We start from the raw sequence: 15,355 nt of genomic DNA, 5'->3' as shown, positions 1-15,355 counted from the left end.
AGGTTACTGTTTAATTTAGTGTGAGTTACTATACTGCTGAGTAACAAATCGAAATATTATTTCCACGATTCACCAAACTGAAAATATTTCATCCTTGGCATGTAGTTTTTTTTTTTTTTTTTTTCTTTGTTTAAACTTTCCTATATACTTTCTGTGGAGAGTATACAGTATGTGCTATTATATAGCAGAGCATGGACTGGCATTTGGATATTTTGTAACTTTGACTGTGTCATTCACAGAGATGCCAGACAGTTCCTCTTACCTGTGATTTTATTCCCCTAAATGGGTGTTTGTTATCTGAACATTTCCCATGTCTGTAATGATTAATGTCTCTTTAACTGTGTAAAAATAACAAGTTAAAGCAATCCTGTTTGAACTAAAATGCAAGTAAACAGCATTTTAATACCTCTCCAGTTTTAACACCAATATACATGTGGCATTTATTTCACCTTCTACATCCTGACCAAGCTGTTTTAGAAGCCAAACAAGATTTTAAAAAGTGTCTGTCCCCTTATCATTAATGTTGTCCTCTGTATTTGCAGATGGTGTTTATTTCATAAATTAGACCTACCACTAACAAGAATTTGACCATATGGGCTTTGGTTCAAGATTCATTCACAAGCTGAGTTCTCATCATCTTGACCAAAGCAAACAAAGTCACAGCTAATCCCACTGCCATTTGGGCTAAAACTTTTTTTTTTTTTTTGCACTTACTAATGCTTGCTTTTAATTTTTGACCTTTTAATTATGTATTTATTGAAAAAAGGTGAAGTCTCCATATTAAGAAAGAACTAGCAGCAGTAGGTAAAGTCCATAGCTGAGCGACAAGTCTGATTCCGTGACTGAGAGGTATGAGCTATGAGGAAAGATTGATGGAGTTGATCTTTTTACAGTTTAAACAGAGATTATGAGGTGACAAAACTGAAGTGTTTAAAATTGAGAAGGGAATTAGTAAAGTGGATTCCAGCTGTTACTTTAAATTCTTTAAAAAGAAAATAGGAAGAGGAATGGAAACCTGTTATGTTTTTCTTCACACAAAGAACCACAGACACGTGAAATAAATCACCCAAGTAGTGTGGTAGAGTGTAGGACATTAGGTACCTTCAATTCTAAACTCAATATTATCTTTGAAAATCTAGGTTTAATATGATTGGTGAGTTTGTTGGACTGAATGGCCTGTTCTCATCAAAACTGTTCTAATGTACTAATGAGCATTGTCTTTGATCATGAGATTCCATTATGCTGAAAATAGCTTATGACAGGGCTACTCAAATATAAATTTGAAAGGTCCACTTACTAAATTTCCATTCAGTCTGAGGTCCGGAAAAGTGATGGTCAAATTCCAAATAGAGAACTCCAAAAAAAAGGCAATCCCCAAACTTTAGAACTATACACAAAAAAAATGACATGGTAGGCCTTTTAGTGTGAAAGGTGACACCTTCTTTGTGCCGCCAGTTGTTTGAACTTGGGCATAAAAGGTGTGAGGGCAAGGCGGAGGCACTGATGTAAATGTTCATTGGTGAGGGTGTTGCGGTATGTGTTTTTCACCATGTTCATAGTGGAAAAGGCAGATTCACAGCAGTACGTTGAAGGAAACATTGTAAGAATTTGAAGGGCCATCTTCTGCAGGAGAGGAACACCTGCCGCAGTAACCATCTTTGTCCAGAAGGTGACAAGGTCACAGTGAGATTCCTGCAGTGCTAGGTTTTCTTGTAGCTCAATTAACTCTGTTTGCAGAGAAGCAGCACTGGCCCATTGGAAGACTTTTGTGGCTTCATTTGAGAATTCTGCAATATTTTTGACAAGAAATGGATTTTCGATGCACAGCAAGACTTGTTTTCCCAAAGGGAAATCTTCAAAGCGAGTTTGGAAATTTTTAATCAGCTTGTCCAGGAATTCAGCATAATTGTGATGGTGATGTTTTCCTGCAGTCTGATCCAAAAGTCTTGGGAAGTGAAGCAGGTCACATTTGAACACCTCCAGCTTCCTCTGGAAAGCACGGACAGCTAACATGAGGTCACACACTGTGCTGTTTTTTGCCTTGGAGCTTCATATTAAGGTCATTAAGATGGGAAGTAATGTCCGTTAGAAAAGAAACAATTTCCATTTTCTCGTCATTCTTCATGAAATCCACAAACGGTTTGGCTTTTGCACTCTTCTGATCCAACAGAAATGTCTCCAGCTCTTTCCGCAGTGCCCAAAAACGCTCCAGTACCTTGCTTTTACTAAGCCACCGGACATTGTTGTGAAGGAGCAAATCATCAAATGTTGCATTCACCTCTATTAGAAATGAGCGCAATAAACGATGTTGCAAAGCAGAGGATGCTCTCAGATAATTGACCAGTTTCATGACTGTTGTCATGACTTCTGAGTACCTTTCTCCAAGGCTGGCACACAAAACCATCTGGTGAATTATGCAGTGGTATGCCATGAGGTCAGGGTGGTGAGTTCTCAAGCGTGACACTAATCCCCTCTCTTTCCCAATCATACATGGTGCGCCATCAGTAGCAATGGAAACAACATGCTTCAGGTCTATCGCTCTGTCTCTAAGCATCTGTGTCACTGCTTCATAGATATCATCCCCCCTTGTGTGTCCATGGAGGTTTGTGAGACCCAAAACATCTTCATGAAATTCTCCCTTTTCTTCATCAAAAAATCTGACAAAGACCATGAGTTGATTCATCCACAGCCAATGAAATGAATTTGGCTTTTTTTATAGAAGAACTAAGTTGTTCAAGCAAATCATCAGCGAGTATTTCAGCTCGTCTTGCAGCAGTGGAATCAGAACAGGGTATTTGGTTTATTTTCTGGATTATTTCATCCTTTTGAGTCCCTTCAAACAGAGCAGTCACCACTTCACTCATACACTCTTTGACTACTTCAGCATCAGAGAAGGGTTTCTTGTTTTTTCCCAGGACCCATGCTACTCTAAGTGAGGCTTCTGTTGCCCGCTCCTGTTGTGTGGCTGATCTAACTATTACACTGCTTGTAGCTTCATATGATGATTTCAGCTGGTTTATTTTTATGGTCCTTACCTCTGGGTTCTGAGGGTAATTTTGTTCGAAATGTGCATGCTTGGTTTCATAATGGCGTTTCACATTACCACTTTTGATTATTGCTACCGTCTCGTTGCAGATTAAACACATTGGTTTTCTGCTTCCCACGGGGAGCACGAACGCATATTTTTCTGTCCACTCACTCTTAAATTCGCGGTTTTCAAAATCAACTTTTCTTTTCTTATCAATGTACTGTCTTGAGCCAGCCATCTTCACTTTCAGTCAGCAAAAAAAAAAATCAGTTATCTAAATTGGCACTGCCTGCGAGTGATGAGACTGCCTGTTCACCGGCCTGACCCAGAGCACGTGACCGGTACATAAATCTGGCTGCCGTGAATGAGCGAGCGAGTATTGGGGGGGGGGGGGCGGGGAGTAGTGGGAACGATACTGTTACAACTGCTGTGATTGGACATAGATGAAGCAACCAAACGGAGTAGAAACCTCAAAGATATATCGCGTGGAATCACAATTGCGCACTTCATTGAGAACTCATTTGGATTATGATTACATTTGCATGTTTGTTTTGGCGTCGGTCCAGATTTAACCGTATTTGGGTCCGGATGCGGACCGGAGTCCGCCTATTGAGTACCCCGGGCTTATGACATAAAATGTATGGAGGAAAAAAAACATTCTAGAATAAAGCACATAATTGTGTAATTGAAATCTCAAAGGCAACTGAGACCAGTTTAATAGGGTGGAGGTTGGGTTTTTCAAGTCATTTATGTCCTTTAGTAAACCGTCTTGTTAGATTGCTCAGATATCTTTCATTTCCTAAGTTTTTTCTCTTTTTTATTAGGCTCTGTGAAGACTTAGATATGAATAGATTTTTTTCCTGTAAAGATTATAGCAAAGACTATCATGAGTATCTTACTTTTGTTTTGTTTTTTTCTTCTAAATTGAACTCTTGCAGGAGTATTTTTAATGAAAATTTTAGATCATAAAATTGAAGATGTAATTTATATTTTTTCTGTGCTTAAGGTAAACACAAGTAAATATGAATATAAAGTTCATGTTTGCCTTTATATGAAATATAACAACATATTCCTTTTTGTCTTTATAGGTGAGAGCTAATGATTCTGATATGGGTCCCAATAGTGAGATTGAATATACATTTCATCAGCCCTCAGATGTTGTTCAGCGATTACTGAGACTTGATCATTCCACTGGTGTGATCTCCGTGAAAGGACTAGTTGATCGGGAAGAAATCACTCTTCTTCGATTTTATGTCACTGCAAGAGATAAAGGTCCTACACCACGAAGTTCCAAAGTTTTAGTAACAATCACTGTTAAGGACTATAATGATAATGCACCCACTATTGAGATACGTGGAATTGGTCTGGTAACTCATCAAGGAGGCATTGCAAACATTTCTGAAGACACGCCTATTGGTACACCAGTAGCTTTGGTTCAGGTTTCGGATCGCGATGAAGGAGAAAATGCGGTAGTCACTTGTGTAGTGGCTGGAGATGTACCTTTCCAGTTAAAACCTGCCAGTGAATCCCCAAATGACAAGAAAAAGAAGTATTTTCTACAGACAACAACACCACTTGATTATGAAATGGTCAAAGACTACCGAATAGAAATAGTTGCTGTAGATTCGGGAAACCCTGCTCTGTCCAGCACTAACTCTTTAAAAGTCCAAGTTGTAGATGTTAATGACAATGCTCCAGTTTTTTCTCCTAATCTTTTTGAAGTTGACTTTCATGAAAACAACCAACCCGGAGACAGAGTTTTAGATGTAGTAGCTACTGACGCAGATAGTGGGACAAATGCTGAACTAGTGTATTCAGTCATCTTGGATCCTACAACTAAAGGTCTTTTTGATATCAACCAAAACACTGGAGAAGTTCGAGTAAGAAGTGAGTTAGACAGAGAACATCGAGAGCGATATGAATTTCTTGTCGCAGCTGCTGACAAAGGGTCTCCTAGCCTAAGAGGCACTGCTACTGTTGTGGTGAAAGTTTTGGACCGCAATGACAATGATCCAAAGTTTATGCTCAGTGGTTACAGCTTCTCTGTTTTGGAAAACATGCCTTCTTTAAGCCCGGTTGGCATGGTAACTGTTATAGATGCAGACAAGGGAGAAAATGCACGAGTGAAGCTTTCAGTGGAACCAGATAATGGCAAGTTTGTTATCCAAAATGGAACAGGCACAATCCTTTCTAGTATTTCCTTTGACCGTGAAAAAGAGAGCACATATACTTTTCGACTCAAAGCAGTTGATGGAGGTGATCCTCCAAGGTCATCATATGTTGGAGTTACTATAAATGTTCTGGATGAAAATGACAATGCTCCATATATTACACATCCTTCAAACTCCTCCTACACACTTCTTAAACCTGTCTCTAGCCCAGACACCCGTGTGGAAAAAGTGGAGGCTGAAGACCTAGACACTGGTCTCAATAAAGAGCTATTTTATAGTATTACAGGTGGAAATCCACATGAACTTTTTCGTATCTCTTCATCTGATGGGGAGATCACTTTAGCTAAAGAAATTCTCCGGAAACACATTGGACTCCATCGACTGGTGGTAAAAGTTAGTGACAAAGGAAAACCACCAAGACATGCTACAGCTTTGGTTCACATATATATTAATGAAACCCTTAATAATATCACCCAGGTAGAAGCTCTTGTGGGACATAGTTTATATACTCCATTAGACACAGACATTGCTGGGGATCCTGATTATATTCGTTCCACCCAGAGGAGCAACATTCTTTATGGGAGCCTTGCAGGTATTGCTGGAGTAATTGTTGTTATTGTGGTTGTGATGGTCATCCGTTATTACCTGCTGAAGGAAGCAAAGAGTGGTTACCAGGCAGGGAAGAAAGAAACAAAAGACTTGTATGCTCCAAAGCAAGGACCTAAAAGTAACAAAGGTAAAAAGGGTAAAAAAGGGAAAGCTCCTAAACCAGCAAAATCCTTAGAGGAAGATGAAGAAGCTAGTCTTCAGAAAAGCTTGAAGTTTAACCTCATTAATGACACAGTTAATGACAGCCCCAGAATTCACTTACCTTTGAACTATCAACCTGGCAGTCCTGATTTGGGTCGACATTATCGCTCTAATTCTCCCTTGCCCTCTATACAACTTCAACCCCAGTCTCCATCTGCCTCTAAGAAGCACCAGGTTGTGCAAGACCTCCCAGCAGCCAACACATTTGTTGGGACAGGTGATAACAACTCAACAGGGTCTGACCAATATTCGGATTACAGCTACAAGGCTAATCCACCAAAATACAGCAACAAACAGGTAGGAGATCTCTTCCTAAACACAGCAGGGTTGGACAGAAACATTGCGTGGACTGATGAGGTGTGGTAGAGATGGACGTTTTAGTTCCGGAAGGCTTTGTTTTTATTTTGTACTTGAGACTTCCATTATTCCCATCCCTCCCTACCCTTTATAGTCGTGAAGAAAAAAAAAAGATTATTATTAGCAATTATTTTTGATTGACCAAAGATGCCTGTTTATCCTTTCTCTGTAATACTTTTTCTAAAGTGATCCACCCCCCTCCTTCCCCCCCCAACACCCACATCCCCAACTGGTGATTATATACCATATTTATGTGTATTTTACAAACCAAATAAGTAGCTTATTTCTATTCAGTATTGGAAGTATGCTCTTCATTGAAAAGAAGTGGATAATTCTTTCTTGTTTTTCTTTTGAGAAATAATTGTTAACCTGGCGTTCACAATAAGGAAGGCGGAATGGAAAGTGATGTAGAGGTGTTATAAGTTTATATTTAATGTGAGCACGTTTTCTGATTGGTTGGTTTGATTTTGAGGACTAGTATAATACTTGCAGCATTTTCCTGGCTATTTGTTGTTCTTGAATTAAAAATGTGAATAGTTTTTGTTTCACTGGTTAAAAAGAAAAAATATGCAACTTTCTCAGGTAGAAGTTTAGAAGATATGGCACACAATAACGAGCACTAACATATAATGAGAATTACACTGTAATATTCCCAAATCCTTTCCTTTGAAAATTTACCATTTCATTAACTGCTTTCATTTAAATCCCCCCTAAACATTTAATGATCATAACGTTAAATGTATGGAGTGAGTAAATAATTTCAAACTCTTTCAGTCTTGGTGTTTTATCTCAGGTGCCTTTTCTTATCTAAGTGTATGGAAATTTTATATTAAAATTGCCAACTTGTGATTTTATTTATAATATTAAAAATTCTCTCGGGGCATTATGTTTGAGTATTTTTTTTTTTTTGTTTTTTTCTTTTTTTTTTTGCTTTTCTGTGAATTATTTTGCTATTACTGTAATTGTTTAATAAAACATATCACCTTTATTTTTATGAAGTCATTTGTGATTGCTTAGAATTCAGTGCCTTATTTAACAGTAACCTAAGCATGCTGAAAGGGATTTTCCAAAAAAAATTTTACTGTGAGTTGCAATATAACTTGAGCCCAAAAAATGAACATCATTAGAATTGAAAGGTATAAACCATACTTAAATTGTGTGTTAAAGGAATATTTATATTGCGTAAATAAATGATATTTTATCACTTATGTAAATATTCTACCTATTATACTTTGCTTTTTCTTTCATTTTTTTTTACATTTTGAAGTGAGAATTTTGAAAACAGTTATGTCAGAGTACTTCTTAAAGATTTTGCTTTCTGCCTTTTGAGTCTGCTTGCAATTTCTGCCTATTCAAAGATGCCAAGACAGATGAATATCTGTACTGTGTTTGTTGAAGACGTGTTAATTGCTTTGAGAATTAAACTAAGATAACATCCTGTATTTTATTTCATCATTTATTTTGTTTATTTTTATTTATTTATTTTTTAAATTGTGAGTTGGGTTAATTTTTTTTTTTTTTTTGCCCATTTAATGTCGTAAGAAAATATTGTAACTTGTAAATTGTATACTTTTTTTTTTAACAAAGTTTATTTCAATAAAATATTTTTACATTTTGAATTTTATTGTTGTTAATGTCAGACATTCTGAACAATCTAGAAAAAATAGATAATATAGTGCTGTCTGCCTCTTATATGTACGCATCAGTGTGTTACAGGACAGTAAAATAATCAAATGAATAATCTGTTTTATCCTTGTCAGGTTTTTTCCCCATCAAAACCATTTTGTTTTGGTTTTCCCATCAGAACATGGCTTTATATGGTTTTATTCTATTGGCTCTTCTCAAACACTTCACGTTCATTGTTATAATATATGAAGTAATTTAATTAATTTCCAAAAAGTTTTTAAAATGTTGGGCATTATTTTGTTTTGACTCCATCTTAACTATAAATAAGACAACATAGTTAACAATCTGCTACCTTTTAATAAAGGGTTATGTATATTTTATTACAGCGCTACAACATAAGCAATATTGAATGAAGTTTTCTGCACATTTTGCCTTTGGATTTGACAGACTACTTTGATATAAGCTTTTTAAAACTTTATTCAGTGTGCTTGCTACCTTACTTTTTTCCCTACATTTGTTCCCTCCATGTTCATTAAATAATTGGTTACCAGAATGTAATATTTAATTAGGGATCATTTAAAAAATATTTCTAATACATGTCAACAAAGCTGATTGATTCAAGTATACATTATCAAGTTGTAAAATTAATATAATTTGTTTATATGTTTGCAACTTATGTTATTTATTTTTTCTTCTCTTCACATGCTGATATATTCACTAGGCCATCATGATCCTGCATTGGATTAAGCAATTTTGAGAATGCTATGTGTAGAAGGGGGGGACCCAGAAATCCATCTGTCTACAGCCTGGTTAATCAATCCATTGGGTGGAATTGTTCTTGTTTGATTGAGTGCATATTTCTGACATTTTTCTATAATCGTGAGTGTCTTAGGTGATGCTTTTTTCAGCTTAGGAAAAAAAAATTTAGGTCATATCGATCATTAACACAACCATAACCATGTTTTTCGACACTGTTAGACTTTTTAATTTACAATTTGCTAAGGCGTCTGTGGGGAAAGCATCTGGAAAAAATGTCTGGAGCAGTGGTGGACACAAAGCTTCATTTTGCATAATGACAGCACACCTACACACATGGCGATCTTCGTTCAAAGAGTTTTTGAACAAAACCAATATGGTTGTTGCTTTGCACCCTCCAAATGTTCCAGATATCCCTTTCTGTGATTTCTTTTTGTTCCCAAAATCTGAATTGGAAATGAACAGAAGGCAATTTTCTACAGTGGAAAAAAATCATGGGAGGCTCTAGACACAGTAACAAAAGATGAGCACAGGAAATGTTTGCAGGAATGGGGAAAACACTTGGACAACTGACAGTCTCAAAGAGTATTTTGACAGTGACTAAAACGGAATTGCTGTAAGTTGTATAATAAGGTCTCTTTTTAACAATTCCAGAAATTTTTGGGTCCCCTCCTCATATTTATCATGTACCATGAAATTTAATGCATGACATTTATGGCATTAAAGAGATTTTCTTCAATAATTCAGTTGCTTTAAATGACTTTTTATGCAGTCAAAATTTAAAACTTATAGACTTCAATTTTTTTTTGCCTAAATTTGAACAGTTAAGCAATAAATCAATTCACCTGTAGGTCCCTGGATTTTGTTATATCGTATGGTCAGTTTGTTTTACTTAAGATATTATAAGTTAAAGGAAAGAAGTAGAAACCCACCACCTTGTCCTGCAATAGGGGACAGTTTTAGCACTAACACCCTTAGTTCATAAATTAAAGGTTCTTAGTTCAAAATTAACAAATAAGAGAAAAAGGAGCATCTGCCAGAAATGGACATCCTCATAATTTAATAAAGGCATAAAGTCGAATCAGAGCTTCTTGGTAGTTTCAGTTTGGCTACTGTGAAAATTTTGCACTCACTTTAAAAGCTGAACGCTTCAGCTTTGGGTTGACACCCGAATTCACAAAAGCATTTTTTTTCTCTGACCAAACTTCTAATTGCTCTTGCCAAATTTTGTGAATTTCTGAGTTGTGATCTTTCTGCTGTTGGTGTTGGCTTTAAAATTTTGAACTTTAAAAGCTTAAAACCAAGTGGTTCAAATTCACCCTCAATCTTATCAGCTCTTCGAATTAACGAGTGTGAGTTGCCCACAAAATTTTATTAGAATCACCCTATTAATTCTCGAGTTAAAACATCCACAATGTTTTTACCACAGACCCAAGGACGCACATCTTGCCAAAAATGCTCAAATTATGTTTTTTGGATTTCAAAATTTTTTTTTTCTTTTTTCAATCTGAACTTGATTTTTGCAAGAAAAGAGTACTTCCATCATATGTGAAATATGGACATAGTGTAAAAAATGCTTTGACATATGTAAGAATAAGTCCTGTAAAAGGAAAGTCTGAAGTTTGCAGATGATTAATTCTTAAATGTTTTTGTAATGTGGGAAAAGGTTTTATGGTTCAAAGAGACAAGAGTAGAGCTTTTTGACCAAAGTTCAAAGATAGGTGTGGTGAAACGTCATATAACCCTAAACTACAACTATATGTGGTTGTGGCCACCGAGTACTTCACCTCATTTGTCTCTCTCTGAGATTAACCCTAGCACAAGTGAGTCCAACTCAAATTTGAGGGCCAAAAATAATTTATGCACCCTGTGCAGGCCAGAATATGTTAACAATAAGCTGCTGCCATATTTTCTTCACAATCAAGACATACATATGCATCTCTGTTCATCATAATTGTATATTCTGCATTACATTTCTCTTGAAACTGTCCCTGACTCTTTATCAGCTTTTTGGACATTGCTTTGGGTTAAGAATGCCTACCTGTAGCCATGGGACCAAATCAGCATTAAGTGAAAAAATTGCATCTGCGCATAACCTAGAGTGACTGCAACACTCAGGACACCTACTGGAATTTGTAGCTAAAACAAAATGTCTGTTTGCACCCGCATTACCAAGCGTTACAATCAGATGGCACTTGAGCACATTGAAATAGGTTCAGTATTAATGTTCTGGTGATGGGTCACACAGACCACCATTCAGAATTTGTCAGAAACTGATTGTAACCACATTTAACTCGAGGTGAAATGCAAATGCAGATATTTCTGTGAAGATAGCAGAACAGGCAACAAAATCGTGTAGGGCATGTGTCAGCAATTGAAAGGTGGCCAGTCCTGACACTTGTGCAGCTTTACAAAATGAGCAGAGAGGTAATAGTGGATGTGTGTGAAGTTGACCTCCAATCTCCTTAACGAGACTTTCACATCTTTGGCATCCTAAATCATGCTAAAACACTGACATTCTCTGTGCAGTGTGGTATGTCATCTTCTTTTCACTTCTTTTTGGGTCATTAGGAACAGACATTTTTCATTTTAAATATGGATTTGTAGCACACTGCATGGCAGCTACTCAGATAAAAGTGAGTGGACACTGGAGACCCATTTTAATGCCAGGCGGAAATGTTGTCTTTGTCGTCTTCTTTCGGTTGCTCCCATTAGGAGTCGCCACAGTGGATCATCTTTTTCCATATCTTCTGTCCTTTGCATCTTGCTCTGTTACACCCAACACCTGCATGTCTTCTCTCACCAATCAGGCTAAACTCTATACAGGTACAATCTCTGTATGTAATAAACATTACAGGGTGTCTGATAGTCATTGTGGGACATATAAAACGTGTTAAGGCCCACGGGGCTTTGAGTTTCAAACCTCTGGTCTAACAAATCATTTTCACTTTTCAAAGTTGTCTCGTGCAGCTGTCGTTACCCATTCTTTGTTCTGTAGACAAATAGACAGCAATCATGAAAAAAGTCATGCATTGTTTTTTACAAAATAGGATGAAGAATGTCGTAGATAAATATGAAATACTAATGGAGTTTCAATTATTTCAGTCATGGACTCCAGAAGGATTTCTGCAGGACTCCATGTTACAGAAGACTGTGCCAGCAGCTATGTTCATTAACACTATGAAGATGATTAAAAATATTCAGAGTTAATTTTAAATTGCTACGAGTCACTCAGAACTACCTCTTCATGTTCTGGACTCGAACAAACATCCACTGACAAGAAACAGTAAAAGTAGCTAATTACTTTTACTCACTCCAAAAAATCATCCTCACTCGTTCTCTTTCTGTCACATTCTCGACAAGAGCGACTTGGCATAAGTTTTAAAACTGTTAAACTGTTGCACTTCATCATAGTTTCGCTCTATTAAATCAATTTACTTTGCTCCATATATTTTTATAGTGTGTGCACATGATACTCCACATAAGCGCATAATAATGCTGAATGTTGATTGGCATTGTAAACTTTCAAAGAAGCAAGAAGTCTTGGCTTGGCTTTTTCAAAAATGTAAGGCTGTGCTTTAAAAAATACAATTAGAGTTATTGACTTATGTACAAAGTACTGTAAAACTCTTATTTACAGTGTTTCACCAATATCCACACATCTGCCATTTTCTGGTGATGTGAATCTAGCTATATAAGCTACGTCAAATATAACAGTACAGAATGTAATAGTTGAAAAGTAGTCCCCACCTCAACGTGCTTGTTTTGTGGTCTCGATTTTAGTTGTTTAAAACCATATATCAAGTCACCGGGAATGACATTACAATATTTCTCACTACAAGTAATTATCACACAGCCTGCAACAAGTGAACAAAGCAAGCCACGGAGGAACAGTACATGCTGGAAGGTGGTGAGCTCACTGACACAGAAGACCATCAAAGGAGGATAAGCAAAGTGAATAGTTTTTTTTTTTTTGTATGTTTGTACCATGTCACCAAAAGGACCATAGCAGAACTTGACTGTACATGAGATGCCATTAAAGAAAAAAAATTATATAGTTGACTGTGTGTGATTCAGTGCGTGTGCTGGCATTGCATGTTAAAAAAAAATCATACATGGTTTAAATGTGCAGCTTCTCATAGCACTGGCACACGTTTTGATTCATGTACAGTTTCAGTGGTTTAACAACAGATTAATACTCTAAAAATCTCATAACATACTGACAGTTTGGCCACTGTATCAGGCACTTGGCACACTTTAGTGCAGAGCATGGATGAACATAACCGTTGAGGAAACAGAAGTGGATGGATAAACGGAGTTAAGTATGCAGCCTGAAATGATAGCTATTGGTGATGAACCAGTGGAAAAAAATGTCAAAAGCCACTGAAAGAGTAAGAAGAGTACCAAGAATTTACTATAAAATGTGTTCCTTCCATTTTCCTTTTGTTGTCACTAACGCCTTGAAGGTGTGGAAGTAAAGTTTTCTTAAATGCTTTTCTGCTTCAAATTGGACATATTTGGTAAGTTTTAAGGCTTCAGTTTTCACTTTAAACTAGTGCCCCTTAGTCACCATAGTAAACGTCAGGAATAGGCGGGATACATTTATATATAAAAAAAGCATAACTTTAGAACACAATTTCCTTAATTAAGGAATTACCTTCATTATGAAGCAATAACTTTCAATTGGAAAGTATAAAACTTCAACTTTTACTTTAGTTGAATTTTCTCTTAACATCTATTAGATTTTCTGAAACATCTGAATCAACTTTTATAGAATTTAGTGAAGCCTGTTTACAGGATATATGTAAATGATACAACTGAGATGAGGTACTGAAGAAGAGTGGGAACATGGTGCACGTTTTGAACTAATTAAGCAATTGGATACTGCTACTAATTAGAGAGAGAGAGGTTATAAAAATGTACACATGTTACACAGGGGCCAATGCAAAAATGTTAGAAAGCAACCCATTATTTTTAAATAAAAAAAAAATTCTGAATTAACATAAGCAGCCCTAATTTGGGGCATTCATAAGAAATGTAATGATTTACTTCATTAGGCAGAAGTACACAGTAAACAAGAATAGTTGTCATATATTTGAAATATTAAAATGCATGCTTAAAATCATTAAAGTCTAAATCAGGGGTCACCAACTCCTGTCCGGGAGGGCACCAGTGGCTGCAGGTTTTCATTCAAACCCTTTTCTTAATTAGTGCACTATTTTTGCTGCTAATTAACTTCTTTTGAATTTATTTAAATTGACTTGTTTTATAAGATTTGTTCCACTGAATTTCTTCATCGTTCCTCTGAATCGCTTCATTTCTTTCCTTAAACAGCACTCAAACAGAAATGAAATGTGAGGTGAGTGAGTCGACAGAAGACCAGCTAAGTCAGGGTCTCAAACTCCAACCAATTTCACTCCAACCAGTGCTGAATCAGGCGCTGAGTCTTGACGTTAATTAAACCCGTTCTTTAATTTCATGGCTTGTTGCTGCTGTCATTGTGCAATAGCATACATTTCTGAAATTGTTGATTTTTCTCTTTTTTAAGAGCTCTGGTAAAATGTTTTGGGGACCTGAGCAGATCAACATTCCTGATTCCTTCACCTTTCTTTATTTTCAGATATTGTATGATGGACACAGTTTGCTGGTCATGTTTTGGTTCATTTTCTATATCATTATTGTTTGGTTGCTAATTAAGGAAAAAGAAATAATTAAGGGGTCTGAATCTTTAAGAGCAAGTCAAATTAGGGTTAATTCTAAAGAAGTTAATTAGCAGCAAAAACTGGTCACTAATTAAGAAAAGGGTTAGAATGAAAACCTGCAGCTACTGGAGCCCTCCAGGACTGGAGTTGGGGACCTCTGGTCTAAATATTCTCAATTGTAACAGAAATTGTACACCCTCTGATAAAGGTCCTTAAGGGGCTAGATCCCTAATGATGGGTCAAAATAACACTTTCATAATCACTGACCTTGAAATAGTCGAAAATGATAACCCACATGCGTATGTTTGATATTTGTCATTATTAACCTTCTGGAAGTAGACCTTAGAGGGCTATCACCACTGGGAAAGAACTTGTGATCAGCAATTTCAAAAAAGCATAAAATGACACTTCACATGCATATTTTATCAATCCACGTTTTTTCAAAGTTTTGTGAAAATGAGTAAATTTGTCCTTTTGTGTCCCATTAGGGGGCTGGTCCTTTAGGTCAGTTGATGCAGCAAACACAGCTTCAAGTCCTTTTGATTATTTTTGCTGAAGACACATACTGATTTACTCATTATTGTAAAGGTGTAATTTTTTGCACAAAATATGATCCAACAATGTCTAAAAATTAGGGATTTTTTGACTCTAGCAGAACCCCAAAAAGCTTGATGTCTTGCATAGCTAGATATCAAAATGAGTCGAACAGTGTATCATATGTTGGGGTGTTCTTATACCAATGAATCAGGAGGCACCGTACAAGGAAAATAATTCTTAAGAACACAATGTTATAATATTAATAAAAGCTGCAATTATAGTCTTGAAAAGCTTTCCCTTGAGAACTGATACCAGGAACAGGCATGTTAAATATTTTTCCCCCTTATTTTATATATATTGTAGATCTC

General features: G+C 36.4%; 1 protein-coding gene across 2 annotated transcripts in view; it reads left to right on the top strand.

The window, feature by feature from the left end:
- pcdh1b (protocadherin 1b) overlaps window positions 1-15,355 on the top strand; it is a 391,663-nt gene that overhangs the window by 23,282 nt on the left and 353,026 nt on the right. For both annotated transcript variants that reach the window (XM_028812656.2, XM_028812657.2), the window contains exon 3: window positions 4,117-6,306. In XM_028812656.2, the coding sequence (XP_028668489.1) occupies window positions 4,117-6,306 (2,190 nt within the window). The remainder of the gene's footprint in view (window positions 1-4,116; window positions 6,307-15,355) is intronic.

The sequence above is a fragment of the Erpetoichthys calabaricus genome, chromosome 11, assembly GCF_900747795.2.
Source record: "Erpetoichthys calabaricus chromosome 11, fErpCal1.3, whole genome shotgun sequence".
Taxonomy (NCBI): domain Eukaryota; kingdom Metazoa; phylum Chordata; class Cladistia; order Polypteriformes; family Polypteridae; genus Erpetoichthys; species Erpetoichthys calabaricus.
This window is presented reverse-complemented; position numbering and strand designations above follow the sequence as displayed.